Consider the following 24,890-nt stretch of genomic DNA (forward strand, 5'->3'; position numbering starts at 1 on the left):
TTCTTAAAAATCATCAGTATTGTGATGGAGAGGTGTAATATTAACATTAAAAAAAGATAAAAAGAAATAAATGTTAGAGTTTCTGAGAAGCATGTAGTTTGAAGCAGGAAAGTTGAAACTTGTTTTTAAAAAGGGTTATATATACTACTGCTCTCCCTTTCAGTGGTACTTTTCAAAGTGTGTTAACTCGTGTTTTTGAATAAAATGTTAAAAGTTCAGTTGCAATGAGGTTTCCCTTCTCTGTGGTCTTTTTTAGTGTTTTAATATAATGCCTCCTGGGAAGGATTCAAAGGACAAGAAACATCTGAGGATATCTGATAGTGCATCACAAAAAGAAGCAAAATCAAATGGAAAAAGAAAGCGAGACTGTGAAGACCTAGAAAATGAGCCACAAGCAAAAAAAATACATCTGAGGAAAGCTCCCAAATGTCTGGACAAAACCGGTAATCTTCTCAGATTGTTATAATTTTCTCAAAAAGACAGTGCAATGTTATTTAATTTTATTCTGTTTGTGTTGTTTAATCATAGAAAAATCATATAATAGTTTTCATTAGAGATTTAAAATTTCCAGAAATGTTGAACTCATAGGGGGGAAAGAATTTTTCCCTTCAAAATGGAAATGTTCAGATATTTTTTTAAAAAATGAAATATTAAACCCACTTGAAAGTAATTTTGTTACTTTAGGAACATTAATGCTCATTATATATAACTTTGTGTGGTATCAAATTAATTTATTTGATATATTAAGTGCAGTTTATTCAGAATATAATTACAAATTGAACTTGTGTTTTAATTTATTATTATTATTATTATTATTATTATTATTATTGCTACAAATAGAGCTACAAGGTTAGGAACACCTGAATTGTAACGCACCTGTTTGGCTTTGCTAGTTTGAAGGGCAGACAAAAAACTCCCTAATAAAAACAAAAAGAAAACATCAAAATTAATAAAACAGCAAAAATAATGTTGTCTTCACTAGTTCTGTGCTGTCAGGCAGACATAACACACTCATTTTCATTTAAAAAAAACCTACCAGCTGAAGGACCAGGAATTGTAGTAATCTGATACTATGCATAGCCTTACATAAAAGTCCTGTTTTTACATAGGGTAGTTTTTGAAATGATTTTGGGGCAGTGAATATGTAAACATTTTTGCAAGAGAGGTTAAGAACAACAAAAAGGGCTTTTTTGGGTATGTCTGCAGCAAAAGGAAGAAGAAGGAAATGGTAGGGCCACTGCGTGCGGTGCAGAAGATGGCAAAATGCTAAAAGGGGACAGAAAAAAGGCAGAAATACTCAACGCCTTCTTTGCCTCAGTCTTCTCAGAAAAGGCAAAGGGTGCTCAACCTGAGGAAAATGGAGCAGAGGACAGAATAGGAGAATTTCAGTACAGAATAAGTAAAGAGAAGAGGAATACCTTGTTAATCTAAATGAATTTAAGTCTCCAGGACCAGATGAGCTACATCCAAGGGTATTAAAAGAACTGGCAAATGTAATATCGGAGCCATTGGCAATAATCTTTGAAAACTGCTGGAGAACAGGAGAAGTCCCAGCAGACTGGAGGAGGGCAAACGTTGACCCCATCTTCAAAAAGGGAAAAAAAGAGGATCCCAACAATTATCGTCCAGTTAGTCTGATATCAATACCAGGAAAGATTCTAGAGCAGATCATTAAGGAGAGAGTCTGTGAACATCTAGAAGGCAATGCCATAATCACAAAAAGTCAACATGGGTTTCGGAGAAAGAAGTCATGCCAAACAAATCTGATATCTTACTTTGATAAAATTACCAGCTTAGTAGATGAAGGGAATGCTGTGGATATAGTATATCTTGATTTCAGTAAGGCCTTTGACAGGTTTCCCCATGACATTCTTGTAAACAAGCTTGTAAAATGTGGGCTAGACAAGATTACTATTACATAGATTTGTAATTGGTTGACCTGCCAAACCCAAAGGGTGCTCAATAATGGCTCCTTTTCATCCTGGAGAGAAGTGACCAGTGGGGTCCCACAGGGTTCTATCCTGGGTCCAGTGCTGTTCAACATCTTTATCAATGACTTGGATGACAGAATTGGGGGCATACTTATCAAATTTGCAGATGACACCAAACTAGGAGGAGTAGCTAATACCCCAGAGGACAGGATCAAAGTTCAAAATGACCTTAATAGATTAGAAAGCTGGGCCAAAGCTAACAAAATGAATTTCAACACTGAAAAATGTAAGGTACTGCACTTAGGGTGGAAAAATAAAATGTACAGATATAGGATGGGGGGACACCTGGGTGAACAAGACTACATGTGAAAGGCATCTAGGAGTCCAAGTAGACCACAAATTGAACACGAGTCAACAGTGCAATGTGGCAGCTAACAAGGCCAATGCGATTTTAGGCTGCATGAATAGAAGTATAGTGTCTAGATCAAGGGAAGCAATAGTGCCACTCTATTCTGTTCTGGTCAGGCCCCACCTGGAATATTGTGTTCAGTTCTGGGCACCACAGTTTAAAAAGGAAGTTGAGAATCTGGAGCGTGTTCAAAGGAGGGCAACCAAAATGGTGAAGGGTCTGGAAACCATGCCCTATGAGGAACGACTTAGGGAGCTGGGAATGTTTAGCCTAGAGAAGAGAAGGTTAAGAGGTGATATTCTAGCCCTGTTTAAATAATTGAAGGGATGTCATATTGAGGAGGGAGCAAGCTTGTTTTTTGCTGCTCTAGAGAACAGGACCGGGAACAATGGATACAAGCTCCAGGAAAAGAGATTCCACCTCAACATTAAGAGGAATGTCCTGACAGTAAGGGCTGTTTGACAGTGGAACAAGCTCCCTTGGAGTGTAGTGGAATCTCCTTGCTCAGAGGTCTTTAAACAGAGGCTGGATGGCCATCTGTCAGGGGTGTTTTGATTGAAATTTCCTGCATGGCAGGGGGTTGGACTGGATGGCCCTTGCTGTCTCTTCCAACTCTATGATTCTATGAAATATTGTAGACATCATGCTAAAAGAAATTATTTGATTATATGTTATTTTAAATTTTTCCAGAAAAGAAGGCTTTGGGGGGGGGGGGGGGAAGAAAAATACTTTAATTTTTCTCTGTGATTTTATCCCCATTTCCCGCAGGGCTTTCATATCTCTAGTTAGAATTGCTGGTATACTGTGTATCATCACAATTGCACGATACTGTACCAGCGTAAGGAGTTATAAATTGCCCTCTTGATTTTTTTTTTAAAATCCTCGTTTTTAAAGGAAATCTTGAACACTTTCCAGTGCATCTCAGATTAATTACTATGTGAGATCCCCCCCATGCCCCATGGCTATTATTAGGAAAAACGCAATGTATGAAACAGCTCTAACTGGTGATTTTATTGGCTAACTTTACTTAACTAACAAAAGTATCTTTAATACCTTTCTGTTCTAGTTGTCCCTAAATGATTTTTTTAAATAACACATAACACTCCTTCATTTCTGTTTAATAACCTTTCTTTGAAATGTATTTTGAGGACTTTTATCTGTTTCTTCCTCATCTGACATTGCTTTGGGGATGATTGCCAGTGTAGTTGGGAGCTAAAGCGATCCTGTGTGAGTTTAAACACCAGAATATAGTGCCAGTGCTTAAAAACAACAGATAGACCTCCACAAGCTGAATTACTCAGCAACATTTTCCCTGGACAAGTGTTTTTAAGCTTTTCCATGAAATGTCAGCAGATTTGTTAGTTGCTGGCAGGTGTTTTTGCCCCCAAACAATGTGTGTGTTATCTAACCTATAAAGTGAACCTGGAATATTCTGCCTCAACAGGAACTTTAGGGAATGTTCCGATATATGTCCTCATGCTTTTGGAATGTTCTGGAAGATTTTTTCCCCTTAACTTGGGTTAGTTTGTGCTGTTTTTGTTCACATCTGGGGACACAGTACTTCTATAATGACAGAGAATGTGGAAAAGCAACAAACAGAATACAGTAGGATTGTTTATTTTACAGTAATATTATGTGCCAACCATCCTAGAACCACACTGAATTCTTGTTAGAGTTATTTTGACTTCATCTGTTCCACTTTGTAGCATTTTGGAACAGTAAGCTGAAAGTGGTGGGCTTTCCTTTGCCTTTCTTAAAGGAACTCAGCCAGTAGGGAGGAGCTGGAGATTTTGATGGCAGATGATGAATTGATTTTTGGCTGTGTATCTGTCTAAATACCCTGAAGGCACCAGATCCTTCAGGGTATTTAGAAGCCAGAAGCTAGGCAGGATCAGTCCTTGCTAGTACTTGAATGGGAGACCACCAATGAATACCAGGTGCTGCAGGCTATGGCGTTTATCAGACGAGGTTTCTGCAGCTCAGCTCTGGGGCTTCTGCAGATTGGGCCATTCGCATTGACATGACAAGGAGAATGTATTTTCATACTTGGTTGCTCTTCTGTTGCCCTTCCGAACTGAGGAGGAATCGAATTGAAGGAAGTCACGTGATGCGGATTCAGGGAAAGAGGAGTGAGTGCAAATTGTAGTTCCACACCGGTGCATACCATGGGGGTTCAATGATTCGAACTGGGACCCTTGCACATGCCCAGTGGGGCCGTGAAGGCATCTTGAACCTTTGCACTTCCGGGGCTAAGAAGGGAGCCAGGCTCCACTTTCATGCGAATGTTAGCCTCACCTGAATGACAGCTCCCCCTTTTTTCTTCCTCCCTTCTAATTTCCCTTCCCTGGCAGCCAAATTCAAAGGGTCTTCCATGTCAGAGCCCCATCCAATTCATCTACATCTATATCTATCTATATCTATCCCAGTGGTCCCCAAACTGTGCCCTTTAAAGGATCCTGGACTTCAGCTCACAGAAGCCTCAGCCATGTTGGCCAATAGCCTGGGATTCTGGGAGCTGAAGTCCAAAAGCCCATAAAGAGCTATATCTATATCTATATATTATCTACAACCATCCTCCTGTCATTCAGTTGCCTTCTCTTAGGTTGCATCCACACTGGGGAGATAATCCAGTTTAATTCCAGTTTAATTGTCCTGGCTCAGTGCTATGGAATTCTGGGAACTGTAGTGTCCAGAGACATTGAGCCTTCTCTGCCAGAGAGCTCTGGTGTATATGTGTGTGTATATGTATGAGTGTGTGTGTGTGTGAAAGAGAGAGAGAGAGAGAGATGTTGAGATTGACAGGAGGATGGATGTAGATGTGCATGAAATTGACATTGAGCCTTCTCTGCCAGAGAGCTCTGGTGCCTCGGCCAACTAGTAAGCTAAATAATAATAATAATTATTATTGTTATTATTATTATTTTAAAATAATAAATTATTATTATTATTTTAAAAACAAAGTATTACTATTATGGGAGTTGGAATTTGTTGTGGGGTCCTTGACTCGAGGCTATGGAATTCTGGGAGTTCCATCTCTCCCTCCATCCTCATGTTTCATTTCCTTCACATCTATTTTGCAAACATTAGTATACATCCTTTGGATAGATGTACATGAGGATGAAATGGATGGGGCTCTGACACAGGATCCCTTTGAATTCGGTTGCCAGGGATATGTGTGTGTGTGAGAGAGAGAGAGGCAGAGAGGGAGAAAGCGCTGCTAGCCTGGCTGCTCTGCTGAAGTTGCATCGGGGAAGAGGGGGGAAGCAGAGAGAGAGCTCCAATGGAGCCCCGGTTGCCCTGAAAGCAAAAAGAGCCACCAGAAGTAAATGGGGCACATTTCAGCAGGGCCTCATGGGAGATTTGCAACCTGGGGGTCTTGCGATCGTGTTCAGGATTGGCATTCCATACCAGACCAATTCACAATGAGTTTGAACTGATCCCCAATGTGAATTGTGTCAATCCACTTATTTAGCAAACTCGCCAAATCGCCACAAAATGAGTCAGTAAGGATTCAGTTTGCAAGTCCCGCTGAAGGGGCTCACATTTAAAGATACCAGGTATGAAAATACATTCTCCTTATCATGTCAATGCGAATGGCCTAATCTGCAGAAGCCCCAGATCTGAGCTGCAGAAACCTCGTCTGATAAACGCCTATATTTCAGAGGAACAAATTGGAAAAACCACCTCTGTGTTTTCCTTGCTTAAGAAAACTCCATGAAATTCATGAGATTGCCACAGGTCAGCAGGCGACTTGAAGCCCCCATCACCACCTCTGGTGGAATATCTAGTTTTTAAATGTAAGGACTAACACAGTTCGTTTCTATGCCTTATGAAGCCTGTATATTTTGATTATTTTTAGTGGTCAATCTGAATAGCAGAGAACTTTTCCATTTTTAGAAAGAGGGCTGCTGTGATTCTTTGCCCGTGTCACTTTTGATGCATCTTGCGATACTTCTGTGTTAAATGTGGCCTAATCTAACTAAGGGCCAAAACAGACAGCCATGAAGGGGTGGCTTGAAGCTGCCCTCAACCAAGACATCACAAGACCATGGAAAGCACACATCGTGATCCCGAGGACGCCTCTGCTGCTGGCCCAAATAGGAGTGGAAAAGATCTGCTCCTTTTGGGTCTGGGTTTAGGCGGCCTGGAAGCAACTTCAGCATGGCTTCCGCTTGTCTTGGTGGCATGCGTCATCTAATGACCATGACGTCCCCAGGCTGCGCAGAAGCCAGCTTTTTCAGCCCATCTGTTCGAGCCCTAAATCTCTCTGTAGTATCTCTTGTTTCTTGCAAATGCAGAACTATGGCTTCACCATGCCCATTCAGCTTTCCTCACTGTTATCTGTTTCCTTCCTTAGTTTTAGTGTAACATTTTTTCTAATAAAGTATTGGATGAAGGCTGGGGATTTACTCTGACTAGATTACCACAGTACACATATAGCGCTGTTATTCCACTTTAACTGCTCTAGCTTCCTCCTGTTGCATTCTGGGATTTGCAGTTGAGGGAGGGGCATTTAGAATTCTCAGCCAGAGAGCTCTTACTACAAGAACTACAAACCCCAGAAATCAACAGGAGGCAGCCAGAGCAGTAAAAGTGGAATAGCATCACTATAAGAGGGTAGTCCGATAAACTCATCTCACATCCATCTTAACAGAAATGGGGAACATATGGACCTCTAGATGTTGCTGGACTGCAGCTCCAATGAGTCCAGGCCTGCATGACCAGTGTGGTGAAGGATAGTGGGAATTGCAATTCAGCAACATGTAGAATTCCATATACAAGACAGATCAAGCTTTAAGATTATTTATTTTATTCTTTATTTATTTTATTATTATTATTGACCTTTATTTATGAAGCGCTGTAAATTTACACAGCGCTATACATGCAATCTTTTTAGCTAGACGGATCCCTGCCCTCGGGCTTACAATCTAAAAAGACATGACACAGAAGGAGAAGGGCGTGGTGGAGGGAAAGGGTAAGAGGTCCAGCAGTTCCTCTCTACCTCCGAGGCCTGGACCAAGGCAGATGGACTGGAGGGAGGGCTTGGTTTCATAATGGATGGTTAATCTTCCAGGGAAAATACATACTCTCAAGTAGGATAATGCATATACAGTACATAGCAATACAGGAAATGGTTTGATAAACAGGCACCAAAAGAACATCAAATAGTAAGCAACAATTATGCAATGCCTGGGAAGGCTTCTCTGAACAGGATGGTTTTCAACTCCGTTTTGAAGCTGGTTAAAGAAGTGATGGCTCTTGCTTGTGGGGGAAGAAGGTTCCAGGAGTGAGGGGCAGCAAGTGAAAAGGGGCAAATCCGGGATGGGGCAGAGGAAATCCTGGGCTGAGACAGCAGACCTTGACTACCAGAACGGAGGGCCCTGGTGGGAAGGTGAGGAGAAAGAAGGTCTGATAAGTAAGGAGGGGCCAGTCCATGGAGGGCTTTAAATGTTGACATCAGGAGCTTATACTGAATGCGGAAAGGGAGGGGGAGCCAGTGAAGGGATGCCAACACAGGAGAGATGTGGTCAGCGCAGTGGGTGGAAGTGATAATGTGTGCAGCTGAATGCTGAACAGAGATTAAAGGACAGAGGTGAGAAAGAGGAAGCCCAGCCAGGAGGACGTTACAGTAATCAAGTCGGGAGATCACTAGGGCATGGACCAGGATCTTGGCAGTAGAGGAGGAGAGATATGGTCGGATTTTGGCAATATTGTACAAAAAGAATCTACAAGCCTTGGCTGTGGTCTGGATCTGAGGGATACACGACAGAGAAGAGTCAAAGATAAAACCAAGACTGCGGGCTTGCTGGACGGGTTGAATAGAAATGTTGTCCACAGAGACAGAAAAGGAGTGTTGAAGGGTGGGCTTAGGAGGAAAGACAAGAAGCTCAGTCTTGGACATGTTGAGCTTCAAACGCCGATGGCACATCCACTGCGAGACAGCTGTGAGGCAAGATGAAACTTGCTGTTCAAGCCTTGGAGAAAGATCAGGGGTGGAAAGATACAGCTGGGTGTCATCGGCATACAGATGGTAGGAAAAGCCAAGAGCGCTAATGAGTTTTCCTAAGGACAGTGTGTAGAGAGAAAACAGAAGGGGACCCAGAACAGAGCCCTGGGGAACTCCAACAGATAAGGGAACAGGAGAAGAAGTCTGGCCCCCTGCAACTACTGCAAAAGATCTGCCAGACAAGTAAGATCTAAACCAGTCAAGAACAGAGTCTGAGAACCCAAGGTCATAAAGTATATCAACTAGAAGACAGTGATCAACAGTGTCAAAGGCAGCAGACAAATCAAGAAGGATGAGAACAGAGTAAAGGCCATTAGCCTTGGCCTGTAAAAGGTCATTCGAAATCTTAGTGAGAGCTGTCTCAGTAGAATACCTTGGGCGGAAACCAGACTGAAAGGGATTGAGGATGGAGTTGGCTTCAAGAAACTCAAGACAGTGAGAATAAACAACCCGTACCAAAACCTTAGAAAGAAAAGGAAGAAGAGAAATCGGACGATAGCTAGACAAAGAGGAGGGGTCGAGAGAAGGTTTTTTCAGAATTGGGGAAATGAGAGCATGTTTGAAGTCCGACGGGAAGGAGCCTGTAGAGAGAGAGATTGAAGATATGGAGAAGCGAGGGCAGAAAGGAGGGAGCTATAGAGATTAGAAGACGAGTAGGAATTGGATCAAGAGAACAGGTTGCAGGTTTGGAAGAGTTCAGAAGTGTAGAGAGTTCATCCAAAGAGGCAGGAGGAAACACAGAAAATTTGTTAGGTGAGGGCGATAAAAGATTAAGAGCAGAAGAAGAATCGGGGGGGACTATCTCAGAGTGAATAGTGGAAATCTTAGAGATGAAATAATTAGCAAAGTCATTAGGAGAGAATGATGAAGAGACAGGAGGAGAGGGAGGTTTAAGCAAAGTGTTGAAGGTGGATCCCAGAAAGTGATCCAAGGCAGTTCACAGATGTAAGCCTAAGGGCAGGGAACCGTCTAATTAAAAATAATAATTGTAAGCCGCTCTGATAGCCTTTAGGGCTGAAGGACTGGGTATAAATACCATAAATAAATAAAATAAATAATTTTTTAAAATACAATGTTTTAAAACAATGAAAATAATCTGGGTAAAAACAGTACATAATGACATAAAATATATAAAAGGTAAAAAAAAAAATCTAATGCACAACACACCATATAAAAGCTTCCCTGACACAATTATATATTAGAGGTCTACTTGAAAAAAAAGTTCTTTGTGTGCTGATGAAAGGAAAGCAGGGAGGGGACAGCCTAACCTCACATGGGAGGGCATTCCAGAGTTGGTAGCAGCCACTGAGAAGGCTCTCTCTCTTGTCCTCAAGAGGCAAGATCAGGAAAAAAGCCTCTCCTGTAGGTCTTAAAATCCTTGCATACTCAAGCATGTTTTCTGAACATCTGCAGTGGAGGGCTTTCTCTCAGTCCCATTACTGTCACAGACACACTTGAGAAGGACACAAGAGAGAGCCTTTTCCGTGGCCGGTTCCAGGCTGTGAAACTCCATAGGAAGTCCGGTTGGCCCCACTCCCTGCTCTCTCTATTGGCAAGTGAAGACTGTTTTATTCAGACAGGCCTTTGAGTAGCGTGTGTGAAGTAGTATACAAGTATTTCCGCCTCCCTTTAATTAGTAATTAGTAGTTAGTAATTTAGTAATTAGTAACTGATATCCACTGGATAATATTTTATTTTGTATTGTTCTTTTAAATTGTGAGCCATTTTGAGTCCCAATTTTGATGGGAAATACAGGGTAATAATAATCACAATAATGAAGATGATGATAATAATAATAATAATAATAATAATAATAATAATAATAATAATAGATGTTTTAAACTGTTTTGAGTTGTAGTTTTCTGTGGGTTTTCCCTTTCTGGAAGAATTTATTCCTGACATTTCACCTGCATCTGTGGCTGGCATCTTCAGTTGGTGATGGCATGGAAGTGTGTGGGGTATATATATACCTTGGTTGGGAGGAAGTGATTTACATGTTCATCTCTGTGTTGGTCTGTTTTAAGTTGCTTTAACCAGCATTTTTAAATAGTATTATTAAATAAACCTTTTTTAACTTTTGTAAAATAAGTCTTTAATTTCATTTTGTTCTAAATTCTTGTATGCCTCCTTGGACCCCACCCCAGGAGAAAGCTGGCATATAAATGCAACAATAAATAAATATTAAAGTGAAGTTAGAATACACTATGAGTATTCATGGTGCATGATAATTATAATTCACTGCAGCTGTTGATTTCACGTCAGTTATTTGTACTTCATTTAGTCTCTGCACAGTGGCATTGGCCAATCTTAAAATATTATCTAAGCTTCTCTGTTATGTAGTAATTTACATGTAGACTTTCTGATGTAATATGTATGGTAATCCTCCCCCCCTCCCAGTTTGCATTTCCCACCCCCCCCAGCTCCATTATTTCTTGTAATCACTCTTTGTCACATGTCTTCAGTAGTTAATATTGATGTTGTAGTAAAAATAACTTAGACTGTATGTATGTGACATCTTTCATTCTAAGTAAGTTGTTGTGTGGCAGGGCAATCTTTCAATTGCTCCATGATCCGAAACAGAGGGGTATTCGTCCATCAGCTGGAAATGCAGAAAAATATTGTCCATTACATTTATCAGAACATGCTGGGAAGCACAATCAAGACACAGCTCAGAAAGGTGATAATTTCTGCTTTTTAACTGTCTAAAAAGCTCAGTTCTTTACAGTTGCCATTCATGTCCAAAGTATACATTTGGGATGTGTGTGTATGCCACATATCAAATAGAAAAAATGTGTATGGCAAGGTTTTTGAATTATGTATGGTCCAACTTGTGCTTATGTGCCATTGTCCATAGTATACATAATGCAATGGCTTGTACATTTTTTCTTTTTTTGTCCATGTGTTCACATGAATTTGAATTTTTCCTTTGCTCCGCTATGTTTAACATTAACCTGTAATTTTGGTTTTGCATTGGGTCATTTCTACACACTCTCATCCCTGTTCTGTTTTTTGTATATGCCACATCACAAATCAGTGCTCATTGTCAAGTTTCTCATTTTCTTACAAAATTTCCCGTGCCTGTTGCTTGTCATGGTAATGCTACTGTTTCATCATACTTTCCCCACATAACGGAAGTACACAAAATATGTTGCTGGATGTATCATTTGTGTTTTGATCTTTTTAAACTATAAGGAGCCTTTATTTTTTACTCTGCCAGGAAAGAAGCAGCTGGGGAAGGCGGGCAACTCTGAGACAGAAAATTAGCAAAAGAAAAGAGTTTATATAGCTAATCCCTCTGTTTTGCTGCTAAACCTGTAACAAGCTGAGACTACTTTCATTTTGAAGGAAAGTCAGACAATATACCTGTAGGTGCATGTAATATATTTTGCTGACAGTTACTCCTGTCAACTATGCAAAGTGATGGAGTAGAAAATTTAAATTGTAATCAGTTTTTCATAAAATTAATTAGTGGCAATGGATGCCAAATTGAATCTGAAATTAAGCAAAGTAGTGCAGATGATTTGTTGGACTGTGACAACTGCCCCAGTTATCTCTATTGGAAGTAAATGATTGGACATCCATAACATACCATGCATAGTCTCTTAGGGTGTATCTATATAATAATGCAGTTTGACACTACTTTAATTGCCATGGCTTCATCCTACAAAATCCTAGGATTTGTAGTTTTGTGAGACACAAGCACTCTTTGATAAAGAAGGCTAAAGACCCCAGGATTCTATGCGATGGAACTAAAGCACTTAAAGCGGCATCAAACAGTATTATTTCTATGTCTGAGATATGCTAAAATTAATGTCTTAACAGTTTTCAGTTCCCTTTCTCCTTAAATTTAGGAAGACCATATAAGAGAGGTACATAACTGTAAATGTTTAAAGACAATTATTTGATAAAATAATTTTCTCTTTAAAAACTTTAAATTTCAAATATTGTATTTAAACCACATTACCTGTCCTTTATTTTTTTAGTCAAATATTTCAGTTCAGTTACTTATGGGTTTGGGAACATTTAAAAAAAATGTCATTTGTTAAATGTAAGTCAAATAAATGTGCAAAAACCAATCATATTCCAGTGAGGGCAATGAAAAAAAAATCACATTTTTTGGAATTCCCATATCAAAGACTGTGCATAACACCTATTTTAAAAGAGCTACACTGGCTCCCAATTAGCTTCCGGGCACAGTACAAGGTGTTGGTTATTACCTTTAAAGCCCTACATGGCTTGGGTCCGGGTTACTTATGGGAACGCATCTCCCCATAACAATCCTCCCCGCACTCTTAGAACAAGTGGGAAGAACCTGTTAGAGGTGCCACCATTCAAACATGTTTCCACTTCCCAAAAAGCTTTCAGTATAGCTGCTCCTAGATTATGGAACGGACTCCCAGAGGAGACTCGCCTTGTTACATCCTTGGAGATTTTCAAGAAGGCGGTAAAGACAGAGCTCTTCCGCCGTGCATATCCTCCTGACCTTTTATGAAGACCATTGGTATGGACTGAGAGCACCTGACCCCGTGATTGATGGATGATTGATGTTTTATGTTTTTAGCTGTGGTTTTAATTGTAATTAATGTTGTAATATTACAAGTATTTTTAACTCTGTTGTGATCCCGCCTCGATCCATTGGGAGAGGCGGGAAGATACAAATAAAAACTATTATTATTATTATTATTATTATTATTATTATTAAATTTATTTCATTGAATTTTCAGAATGCCACTTGGACAAAACAGACGTCCAGTAAAGAGTGGCGTCCAGCCATGATTGGGCCACACCATGGTGACCATATGGCCCACTCCCAAAGCAGGTTGACTGCAGTAGCAAGCTGCACCAGCCAGGAGGCTGTTCGAATTCACTCCTTTTTAATTCGATCCTTTGGAGTGCAGGCTCCACAAAGCTTCCAGCCACTTTGGCAATGTGCATCGTATAAACTCCATGTCGCCAAAGTGGCCAGAAGCCATTTTAGTTGGCCAGTGCATTTTGTGAGACAATTATAAGACAGTCCCTTTCCCTGCTCTAGAATCTAATAGATATGGCAGATCAAGTTAAAAGGAATCAAGCATATGTGGGGAGCAGAACACATTCAAGTGTGTGTGTGGGAGAATACAGATGGCATTTAGAGGAATATTTGAGTATGTAACAGAATCTGATTGAACACCAAATTTAATCCATCAGCTACAGAAAGGCCATAATGGTCTTTTTGTGTCAGTTTTGTTTGTTGCTGGGGAGTTAGTTTCGCTGTGTTAGCAAGAGGTGTACATTTAAAGTAAATTTGAGAAGCAAATTTTAAAGTATAAATTAAAAAATAGTAAATTGAAATGAATATCAGAGGAAATTTTGCAAATTATGAACCTGTGTCTAGTTATCAGTTTGTGCAAAAGCAGCACATACCTGTGACCTGCAAAACTTGGGTCTCAATCTCTTATTGTTTTTTGTTACAGTGTCTACAGGTGCCCTTTGTACGTTCTCTCTATTCATACCGCCTCTTCCGAACAGCAAGTCCTTTTGATAGAAGAATTACATGCTTGGAATGGCATCCATCATACCCTAGCACAGTTGCTGTGGGCTCCAAAGGTGGAGACATCATTCTGTGGGACTATGAAGTGCTAAACAAAACCTGCTTCATAAAAGGAGTAAGAAGACCAAGAGCATATAACTATGCTATAGCAGTTTGTCATGTCCATCAGTTGATAACAGTGTAAGCTCCAAGTTAGAATTAAATTGCACTTGAGAAATTTGTGTTGTAGTTTCTCTGCAAGTGAAATAATTAGCTAGGCAAGGATATACTTAAATTGGATAACTATTATACCTACTTGGAAAATTGGAAAGAGGGCTACAGAGGAGTTTTGGAGTTAACTTTTCATACTTTCTCAAATTAGAAAGCATTTTGCTGAGCAAAAGAGAGAAAGTTCTTATAAATGAAGTTATATGTTTCATTGGCTATGTAACTGTGTTGTATTGATAGACTTCTAGCAAATTATGCATGTGTTCCACAGTGGACAGATGTTCATATTTTCTAGAGGCTGAACTAACAAGCAGAAAAAGAGTAGTTTTATTGACGCTTCCTAACCACCTTTGTAAATATTGTGTTGCTGTTTGGATTTTTCTCTCTCTTTATTGAAGCAAAGAATATTACAATATTGCCTTAGACCTTTTGAGCTAAGAGCTCAAAAAGTATAAGACTAATACTCTAGGTAGAAACAGGGTGTAAGGCTTGCATTAACCTAGTAGCAAAAGAAAAAAGAAAGGAAACAAAAAGGGATAGCACACACATGAAAACTGAGTGACAGTTAGGGCATCCATTAACATAGCCCCTAAACTGGCTCTCCAGCACTGTCCATATATTGCACTCCTACCTGCTTCCAGCATTCTCCTTTGTCATCTTGATCTATCTTTCTGTTCGTATGTGCAAAACAAAATGTGTATCAATAACTTATAAAGATCCTTTAATAAGCACAACTTAATTTCCCCAAATTGTTACTAGAATGGTTGGTACCCTTAGGGATTCTCACTTAACAATCATTCTGTTACAGGGTGTTCCCAGGGCAACTCATGCTTATTGGGAATGAACAAGTGAATTTCAGCACTCCACAGAATGATGACCTTCCTTATAAGAATCTGGTCCAAGCCTGGTTATTGTGCGAGGGAGCAGGATCACACTGCACCATAGCAGTTACTTAGCAGAATTGGTATTGGCCACAGGGATTGGAAATTTTTTATTGTCATGGTACTTGCTCAGCCTAGCTGATGTGTCATAAGGATGAATATTGCCTTTTGGGAAGCGTAGTACTGTAGTACAGATTGATGAGAGAATAAGAGGGACTTTCCTCCTTCCACATCTCTGAGTGATTTTCTGTTTTATTCATCCCCCTTCATTGTAGATGGGAGCTGGAGGGGCCATCACAGGAATGAAGTTTAACCCTTTTAATCCTTGTCAGCTGTACACATCATCAATTGCTGGAACTACTGCCCTGCAGGATTTTAATGGAAATACAGTCCAGGTCTTCACCACTACCAACGACTGGGAGTAAGATTACAATCCAGTTCTTTCTACTTTTGACTCCTTGTTATTGAAAGGCAACACAAGTGGTGTAGATATGGGGAGTTTTAGGGTTTTGTTGTTGTTTGCTTATTTCTGCTGTCCCACTGAGAACTTGGATGATGTGCTTATTCCTGAAAATTTTGTTTTAAAGTGCTCCACCTTTTGGCCCACAGGTGGGCAACACACCACCTGAAGACTACATGAAGACCCTACATTCATGTTTCACAGCTCCCCTCCAATTCAGGAGCATAGCATAAGCATCCTTCTTCACCATTGAGGCAACCACAGAACTGGTGGTAAATTCAGTGCTGGTAAATTCACCATATCTGGGATGTGCATGTCAAACTTTGCTTTCCTTTACCCTGGGAAATTTCTCACCCATGTTTTAGCCACAGAAATTGGCATTAAGGTTGATTATATAGTTTAAAAACAAGATGGAAAAGCAATTTCCAGTTTAAATCAGGTTGAGAAACACATTAATGAGAAACTCCAGCCAGACTAGCTCGGATCAATATGTCCTATGACAATAAATGTTGGAAGTGCAAAGAGAAGGTTGGAACTTACTTCCATTTATGGTGGCAGTGCGAATATGTAAAGAAATATTGGATCATGATCCATAAAAAGATGCAAGAAACGTTGATGTTAAGATTTCCCTTAAAGCCTGAAATATTTCTACTGAATATGCTAGATACAATACAATCAAAATTATCAATGAATACAATGAGTATTATATTATATATGGTAACGGCAGCACGTATTAGTCTAGCAAAAAACTGGAGATCTGAGACACTGCCCTCATTAGAAGACTGGTTAACAAGACTACATGATTACTATGTAATGGATAAAATGACAATGCTAGGAGCAAACAGAACCATACAGGAACACGCTACTAAATGGGAAAATATAACTAAATTATGGTAACTCTACTAGAACTGAGTTATAAGGAATTTCAGAAATTGAGGCTATTAGACTGATAGACAATGTAATGAACGTCAGATATCCGTTAAATCTATTGCATATGGAAATGTATAGTATATATACCTTCTTTTACTTTTTTTTATCTTCTTTTGTTGATGTATATATGAAATTTGCAATAAATTTTTTTTTTAAAAAAGAGAAATCATCATAAAACAACAGAATGCATTATACTACAAAAATGTGTCAGACAGAACAATTGGGACTTGCATTAAAATATTAGAGTCCTATTCAGTATTCTGGCCAATCAGGCATATCTTATTTGGGGGTATGTTGTTCCATCACCTCTTGATTTCCATCCACAATGGACATCTTTCTCTATTCAGTATGCCCGCCTTCCATCGGGCTGTATCTTTGTTTGTTTTACCCCCTTAGAAAAAAAGACTTCTTTTAAAAGTTTTTGTGATTCTGCAAAATTGTAAGTTCCCTCAGGCTTTTAATATGTGTATTCCTGCATGACAGGGGGTTGGACTGGATAGCCCTTCTGGTTTCTTCCAACTCTATGGTCCTATAATTCCTGTGATGGTGTTTTCGTAAGTAAGGAGTGATATTTGAACTGAATTCAGTAGTAGAGAAGGACATGACGATTAGAGGTTTTCTCTGTGTGACATTCACCATAACAGTAAGAAATCTATTTGAACACATAGGCCCCATAAGACAGGCCAAAATAAAGCTGCTTCAGGTCACTTTGGAGGTATGCTGTTTAAATGATGCTTGTGTCCTACGAGGCTGGAAGCTGTGCTAAAGTTGCGCGGAACAACCTGAAAGTAAAAAAGCTGCTGTTTTTCTCTGCTTTGCATTCGGATTAACTTCACGTTCTTTCTTTCTTTTTTTTAAATAGTCTTTATTGAACTTCTACAAATATTTACAGAACAAAAAAAATCAAAAGAGTTCTTTTTTGGCATCTTTATACATTAATCTTTGAACAATCCCCTTCCCCTTACCCAACCCCCCCCCCCCGCAAATTATACAGACATTCCACTAACAGCTTTGCCTCTGATTTCCCTGATTAAATAAGCAAAAAGTTGAATTTTTAACTCCAACTTCTACACAGATAGCTTTCCTAATTTACACATGGAAGAATCATGTTCTATATAACAACTTCTCACATCTTTTAGTATCTCATAACCATCTCCATGCCTGTCCCTCAAATATATCGCTTTTTTCTAGCTGGCATATAGAGAGGAGCAATTTAATTCCTCCAGATATCAGTCTTTCCGCTTCCATTTGTCTTTACAGAATTTTATAAGAGGGTCCCATATTTTGATGTCACTATTATGTTTATCCTGTAGTAAAGATATCAGCTTATCCATTTCAACCACATCCAAAGTTTTTATTAGCCAGGTATCTATTGTGGGTACTTCTGTGCTTCTCCATAATTTTGCCAAACAAATTCTTGCCGTGCTTACCAAATATAGTATTGGTTTAAGTAATTTCCTTGCCTTTTCTTCCATAATCATATTTAATAAAAATAATTCTGGTTCCAGATTTATCTTAATATTAATTTTTTTTGAGTAGCATTATGTACTTCTTTCCAAAATTGTTTTACTTTGGGGTACGACCAACACATGTGATAGAATGTTCCAATCTTTTCATTACATTTTCAACAGATATTTGATTTTTTTCCTATACATTTTATTTATTCTGACCGGGGTGAGATACCATCTATGCATCATTTTTAGGATGTTTTCTTTTATATCTGTGCATAGTGTAAACCGTAGGTCTTTCCCCCATGTTCTTTCCCACTTCTCTAGCTCTATTATCCGACCTACATCTCTTGCCCATTTTATCATACAGCTTTTAACTATTTCTGTTTCTAATTCTAGTTTTAAACAAATCTTATAAAATTTCGCAGTTAGCCCCTATCTCTTACCTTTAGTAATTATTCCTTCGAATTCTGTTTTCCCTCCTTCAAATACAAAGATTTTTCTATCCTCTTTAAATCTTTCTGCCAGTTGATAATATGGGAACCACTGTACACTTAATTTACTTTGTTCCAATTCTTCCCTCGTTTTAATTGTTAAGGTACCTTTTGTGTCTTTCTTCAGCATGTCCTTGTATCTTAACCAACCTTTATTTTCCAAATGTATCCTAATTGCAAACACTTCTTGTGGTGAAACCCAATTTGGGATATTTTTATATATCTTGTCTTTATATTTAGCCCAGACTCTCAATAATGCTCTCCGAATTATATGATTGTTATATTGCTTATTTTGCCTAACTTTACCATACCATGCGTATGCATGCCACCCAAAGATTATATTGAAACCTTCTAAATTTAACAATCTAGCATTTTTTAAATCAATCCAATTCAACACCCATTCCAGTGCACATGCATAATAGTACAGCCTAAGATCTGAAGCTGCAAACCCTCCTCTCTCTTTACTATCCGTTAATGATTTCCAATTAATACGGGGTTTTTTGCCCTCCCATACGAATTTTAGTATATCTCTCTTCCAATTGCTGAATACCAAATTGTTTGTTAATATCGAGAGATTTTGGAACAAATAAATTATTTTAGGTAGTATGTACATTTTCAATAAGGCAATTCTACCAAATAATGATAGTTGTAATTTCAACCAAATCTGTAATTTTTTCTTAATTTCCTGCCAAATTGTTTTATAATTATTATCAAATAATTCACTATTTCTTTTTGTAATTTGTATACTCAAATAGTTTTCTTTTTTTCTTTATTGTAATACCTGTTATCTGTTCAAGCAATTCCTGGTCTATCTTTTTCATATTACAGGTGATTAAAGCAGATTTCAATTTGTTTATTTTAAATCCTGCACATTCTCCAAATTCCGCAATTATTTGCAGTGTCTTTTCAATGTGTGTGACAAGGTCTTCCGTTATGACCACAATATCATCCGCATATGCCCTAATTCTATATTCCATTCCTTTTATGCGAGTTTCCTTTTAACTTCACGTTATTTCAATTGGGCAGTCCCCTAGTATGATAAACTCCCTGAATTGCCAGTTTTGTTTAAATTCAAATGTACTTTAAATCGCGTTTAACTCCTGTTTTCCTGCGGGATCTCCCCCAGTGTGATAAACTCCATTGTTGGGGGGAAGAAGATGGGGAGTGGGGGAAACATAAAGTCAATACAAACCATTTTGCAGGAGGGGACTGGTGAGATCATTCTACCAGTACAAATATTATCTTGTGTTTCTCTTCAAGACACTGGATAAGTAGTTTTTCAAAAGGGCATTGAATAGCTTCTCAGCATTTTTTAACTTAATTTTGAATATAATTTGTAGGTAGCTATCTGAAAAATTGAGTAGCTAGTATTGTATAGTCCTGGTTCAGAGCTAACAAGTCCAGTTTTAACCTGACACATGAATTCCTCTAGAGCACCATTCCTCAAATGTATGGCTCAATCATCATCAGCACTAGTCAGTAATCAAGAGTCCTGGGAGCAGAACATCTGGAGAGTGTGAGGGTCCCATTCACACAGTGCAACTACAGCAATACTGCACCACTTTAACTACCATGATCATATCTTATGCAGTCTTAGGGGTTTGTAATTTGGTGGGCACTGGAACTCTATGGCTGATGAATTACAAATGTATGTCCCTAAACTGCTAATTCAAGAATTCCATAAATTGAAACCATGACAGTTAAAGTAGAATCACAATGTTATAACTGTCTAGTGTGAAAGGGCTGTAGGAAGGCTGATCTAGAGTCTCCATGAGCTCAGTGCACCCCTGCTTTTCCCATCTTTTCCCATTAACATGGGTGTGTTGCTCTCCTCTTCCCATCTGTGGTTCAGAAAGGCCCAGGGGATTCTCTTGGAAGCATGAAATTCAGCCCATTTGAATTGGAAAAACTTTATGTGTCATCAGGGGATGGCACCCTTTGACTACACAGTCTTGAGGGCCAAACTGCTAAAGTGATCTCCTGTACCCCAGCCTGTGACCATGAATTTCATGATGTTTGGTGAGAAAGGCAGGGCTGTTGTGAAGTCGAAGGTTTTCATGGCCGGCATCCATGGTTTTTTATGGGTTTTTCGGCCTATGTGGCCATGTTCTAGAAAATTTTCTTCCTGACGTTTTGCCAGCATCTGTGGCTGGCATCTTCAGAGAAACTGTAACAGATGCTGGTGAAACGTCAGGAAGAAAATTTTCTAGAACATGGCCACATAGCCTGAAAAACCCACAAAAAGCAGGGCTATTGGTTAGTTTCTAAGTTTGCTTTAACCTCCTTGCAGGACAGACTCTTGAAAGTTGCTGGTGCTGTTTTCCTGAGCATTTAGGAAATAGTAATTTCTGTTTGACGTTCTAATCTGCTCAAGTGGTGGCCCGTATGTGTATAGTTCTGTTGTTCATTATGACAAATGAAACAGCACAGTACTTTGTGATGGGAAAAGAGTATAAGAATCTTGGAAATTGCATGTTTTTGGTGTTTACTGTGTACTGCTGATTTATAGGGAAGGCAAAAACCTTTTCAGTAAAAATAGTAGTGTTTTCCTTGTGATGGAAACACATAGTATGGATAAAAGTGTGACTGAGTCAGCTTTTGGAATTTTTCCCTCCCTAGAGTCCTGCACAGAGAAGATGTGATTGAATGTAGAGACCAAGTCACATAGTAAATAACTGATGTTTTAGCATTGTAAGAACATTTCAGCATTTGAAAGGGAAACTAACTGACACATAAGTTGGACCTCATGCTCAGAAGCTGTTGTTGGCTACAGGCAGTGTTTATTACCAGTGTGTTTAGACCTGGGTTTTTTTGTTTGTTTGTCTATTTTTGGTTTTTGAAGAATGCTAATCTGGTCTCATGTTTTGAAGGCTTTAAAATTTGTCAATTTCCTGGGGTCAATATTCATTTAAAATAGTTATTTTAAAACATTTTAGAAAGAAAATATGTTTAGTATTTTTTGAGTCTAAGTGATGATTGTAGGCATAGATAATTGGCCTCTTGATTTGAACTAGGTTTCTTTCATATTGATTTATTTCAGTACTTGGTAATTAACCTCAAACAGATCCCACATCAGAGCAATTCCTAGGACTCAGCTCAGTTAGGATTCCACTCCTTATTTTAATACTAGGATGGCAACTTTTGCTTTTGCAGTTTTTTAGAGCACCCTCTTAATATTTGTTGCACAAGATGCCAGTTCTGAATTTGAACTTCTTTCTTTTTCAGTTTCTGGTACTGCAGTGTTGATGTATCTGCAACATGTCAGTCGGTGGTGACAGGTGATAATGTGGGCAATGTCATCCTGCTTAGTACTGAGGGTAAAAAGGTTAGTGGGCCCATCCTCTTTGTCTTACGTGCTTCTTTGACAAGACATTGTTTAAACTAGCCTAAAGTGTTCTTAGAGTCAAACCTCAGAATTTTCTGAAACTGGTCTACAGTCTTAGAAGCAGACTGCAGACATTTCTGAACTAGGAACTCTTATTCAGTGAATGGTTTGAGAATTCTTGGTTCAGAAATTTCTGAAGTTTGATTCTAAAAAAGGTATTACAAGCCACAAGCCATGTACCAATGTAATAATAATTTTATGTAATGTGATGTTATCTGTTTATGTATTGTGTTTTTATGATTTTATATAGCCCCTTGAAAAAGGCCTTAAGAGTACATCAGGCTTTTAAAAAATTAATAAAACAATAATCTTTTGAACATCTTGAGACAACTCTTTTTTCTTCTGTGCATTCCATTGGCTGCTCCCCACTTTCTGTTTCCCCCCTCTACAGTGCTCTTACACAGTTTTGCATTAATGAACATCATTCATGTTGTGTTGTAGTGGTGTAGAGACTCCAGCTGATTTAGTCCCACCATGTTCTGGCAGCTTTTGGACCTGTATGGGAAGTCACTTCACTTGTGTGGTTCCTTTATTGGATATTATCTCTTTGTGGTGATATTGGGCTACAGTTGATCATTCCTTGTGCCAATACAGTAATACAAACTGTAATTTAAGTGTTTTCTAGTACTAGGGAGGTCACATCCTAGGAGAAGAACCTGGGAACAACTCTTTCAATTTATCCGTAGCTCTTTGGTAGAGTTTATGGTGTTGGCTGTGCATGTCCTTGCCTTTATGCCCTTTTTGAAGTGATCCATGGGGAGAGGCGGGAAATATAAATAAAGATATTATTGTTGTTGTTGTTGTTATCTCTCAGGAAAGGTAGTAATAATAATAATAATAATAATAAGCTTTATTTGTATACCGCTTTTCCGTGAACGATCAAAGCGGTTTCCAGTATCAGATTAACAATACATAACACATCATGACTCTACTTCTCTCCCCTCAAGATGGTGGTCGGGAGGAGGGCTCTTCTTGGCAGGCAGAGGCCTGTTGTTTCTCGCCTGCTTCTCTCCCCTCAAGATGGTGGTCGGGAGGAGGGCTCTTCTCTTTGGCAGGCAGAGGCCTGTTGTTTCTTGCCTGCTTCTCTCCCCTCAAGATGGTGGTCGGGAGGAGGGCTTTTATATACCAGTATCTACAACTTGCAGGCCAGAATTCTTGCTCTGTTAAATGCCATGTCTTTTATCTTCTATTGATCCACCATAGATATGGAACCTGAAACTGCACAAAAAGAAAGTTACTCACGTGGAGTTTAATTCTCACTGTGATTGGCTCCTGGCTACAGCATCAGTGGATCAGACAGTTAAAATCTGGGATCTAAGAAACATAAAGGACAAATCAAGCTGTCTTCATATACTTCCACATGACAAACCTGTCAATGCAGGTAAAATGGAAAAATAAGATCTCTCTTTTGTTAGTAACTTACAGAATTCTACCTATGCTCAATCCTTAATTGCATCTCTGACTTTAAGTTCAGTGGCCTCTGTGTTTGTTTGTCTTACATCTGCTGTACTGACAGTTTTCTAGATTTACTGCTTGACCTTGCGTGGCTCCCTATCACTCCGTTTAGCTCAACACAGTTGTTTGAATAAAATGAATTAAGGACACATTGCAAATAGTGGAAAACTGGTATAAGCACAAAAGGAAAAAAAGGAAGAAAATAAAGATTAGTTCTATATTTATTCTTTTCATTTCCTTTACCCCAGGAGAAAACAATATTGAAATAAGTCTGCAGGCTTGCTTGACTTTCAAGTTAAGTTTTTATGTTGGTGTTCAGCCTTCAGAATTAGAAACCTAGATGAACTGATGTGTGGCAATTTATTATGCTTGTAACAGCAGTAAAATTCTTTAATAGAATGGCTGTATTGCAAAAGGAAGTTTCTAGTCTTAAAGCTATTATTGAAACATTAGTAGGACTTGCAGAGCTTGGGATTTGGATGGTAGCCCCCCCAGACTTGTTTCCCCAGTGAAGAAAAAGAATGTGGAGCAGGTTTGGATGAGCCTCATGAGAAGGATATGCCTGAAGCATTCAATCCACCCCTAAACTCTGCAACAAAACAACTAAATGAAATTATGAAGGGCTGAACTGTGAAACCTCTTATCAAGTTAGAAATAGTGAACATGGTTTTTGTTCTGGAAAAGCAACCTCTGTTCTTAGCCTAACTCCATCTGATCCAAGATTTCAGACTATTGATGAGTAGGTAGATGAGAACTTAGGCACTGTCCCTTCCTTTGTACAAGGAAAAGATAATAATATTCCATCAAACACCGCATTACTAAGTTCTGATATGGCATCTATAAACGAGACTCTGGATGGTTCTAGCAGGCTCCCTACCCTCTCTGCACTGTAACACCAATTGATCGATATGGCAGAGGTTGGTGGAGAAATATTTCATGTACCCCAAATACTGGTGAACAAAAAAATCTACTACTAATCATGGCTTGTGCAGTAAGAGATTATCAGATAAAGGACAAATGATCATACATAACTGGCCAGTAAAGAAACCAGGTGGAGAAATGACTTCAGCTAAAGAACATTTAGCAGAAATTCAGTCTATCTTGGGGTCTGCTTTGGACCTAAGCAACGGCGTCTTTTGTAAACAGGCAGTATAGAATTGACTTATCAGGATCCTGACACGTGGCGAGGATTCTCTATTATACATATTATGCTTGTGCACAATGAGATGAACGTCCATAACTAGAATGTCTAGGAAACAACACAATAAATGTAACAAGGTCTTTGGAAATTTGTTTTTTATAGTCCATACCACTGTGGTTCTAGATAAATAAATATTATCGTGAGCATTTTTCTCTCCTGTTCACAGCTTATTTCAGCCCAACTGATGGTGCTAAGCTACTGACTACTGATCAGCACAGTGAAATCCGGATTTATTCATCTTCTGATTGGTCCAAACCACAGCATTTGATCTCACATCCTCATCGCCAGTTTCAGCACCTTACGCCTATCAAGGTGAAAAAATTGAAAAAGTAACAAGCAGTTATTGCCCATTTGATGGTAATAGTGAGTTAATAAGAAAACCATCCCACAGCTATTGTATGGAAACTTTTTGGGATCCTGACTGCAATATAGGGATATTTGCCTATATGGATCCAATGCCAGAATATGGATTGGGTCATTCTCTTGTTGATTGTTATGAATCTGTGTAAATAAAGCCAACATTAGGCTCATATCTAAAGAGATTGAGTAGTA

General features: G+C 38.9%; 1 protein-coding gene across 4 annotated transcripts in view; it reads left to right on the forward strand.

The window, feature by feature from the left end:
• DDB2 (damage specific DNA binding protein 2) overlaps positions 1-24,890 on the forward strand; it is a 39,741-nt gene that overhangs the window by 9,424 nt on the left and 5,427 nt on the right. For 3 of the 4 annotated variants that reach the window (XM_089521588.1, XM_089521589.1, XM_089521592.1), the window contains 7 exons: positions 257-443; positions 10,894-11,024; positions 13,801-13,992; positions 15,241-15,386; positions 21,523-21,622; positions 22,886-23,063; positions 24,505-24,650. In XM_089521588.1, coding sequence (XP_089377714.1) covers positions 269-443; positions 10,894-11,024; positions 13,801-13,992; positions 15,241-15,386; positions 21,523-21,622; positions 22,886-23,063; positions 24,505-24,650 — 1,068 coding nt within the window. In that variant the 5' untranslated portion in view covers positions 257-268. Of the gene's footprint in view, positions 1-256; positions 444-10,893; positions 11,025-13,800; positions 14,058-15,240; positions 15,387-21,522; positions 21,623-22,885; positions 23,064-24,504; positions 24,651-24,890 lie in introns of all 4 variants that reach the window. The other variant, XM_089521590.1, reaches the window with a different exon arrangement.

Source organism: Sceloporus occidentalis, unplaced genomic scaffold, assembly GCF_023333645.1.
Source record: "Sceloporus occidentalis isolate IW3139 unplaced genomic scaffold, rSceOcc1.0.p SCAF_4, whole genome shotgun sequence".
In the NCBI taxonomy this organism is placed as follows: domain Eukaryota; kingdom Metazoa; phylum Chordata; class Lepidosauria; order Squamata; family Phrynosomatidae; genus Sceloporus; species Sceloporus occidentalis.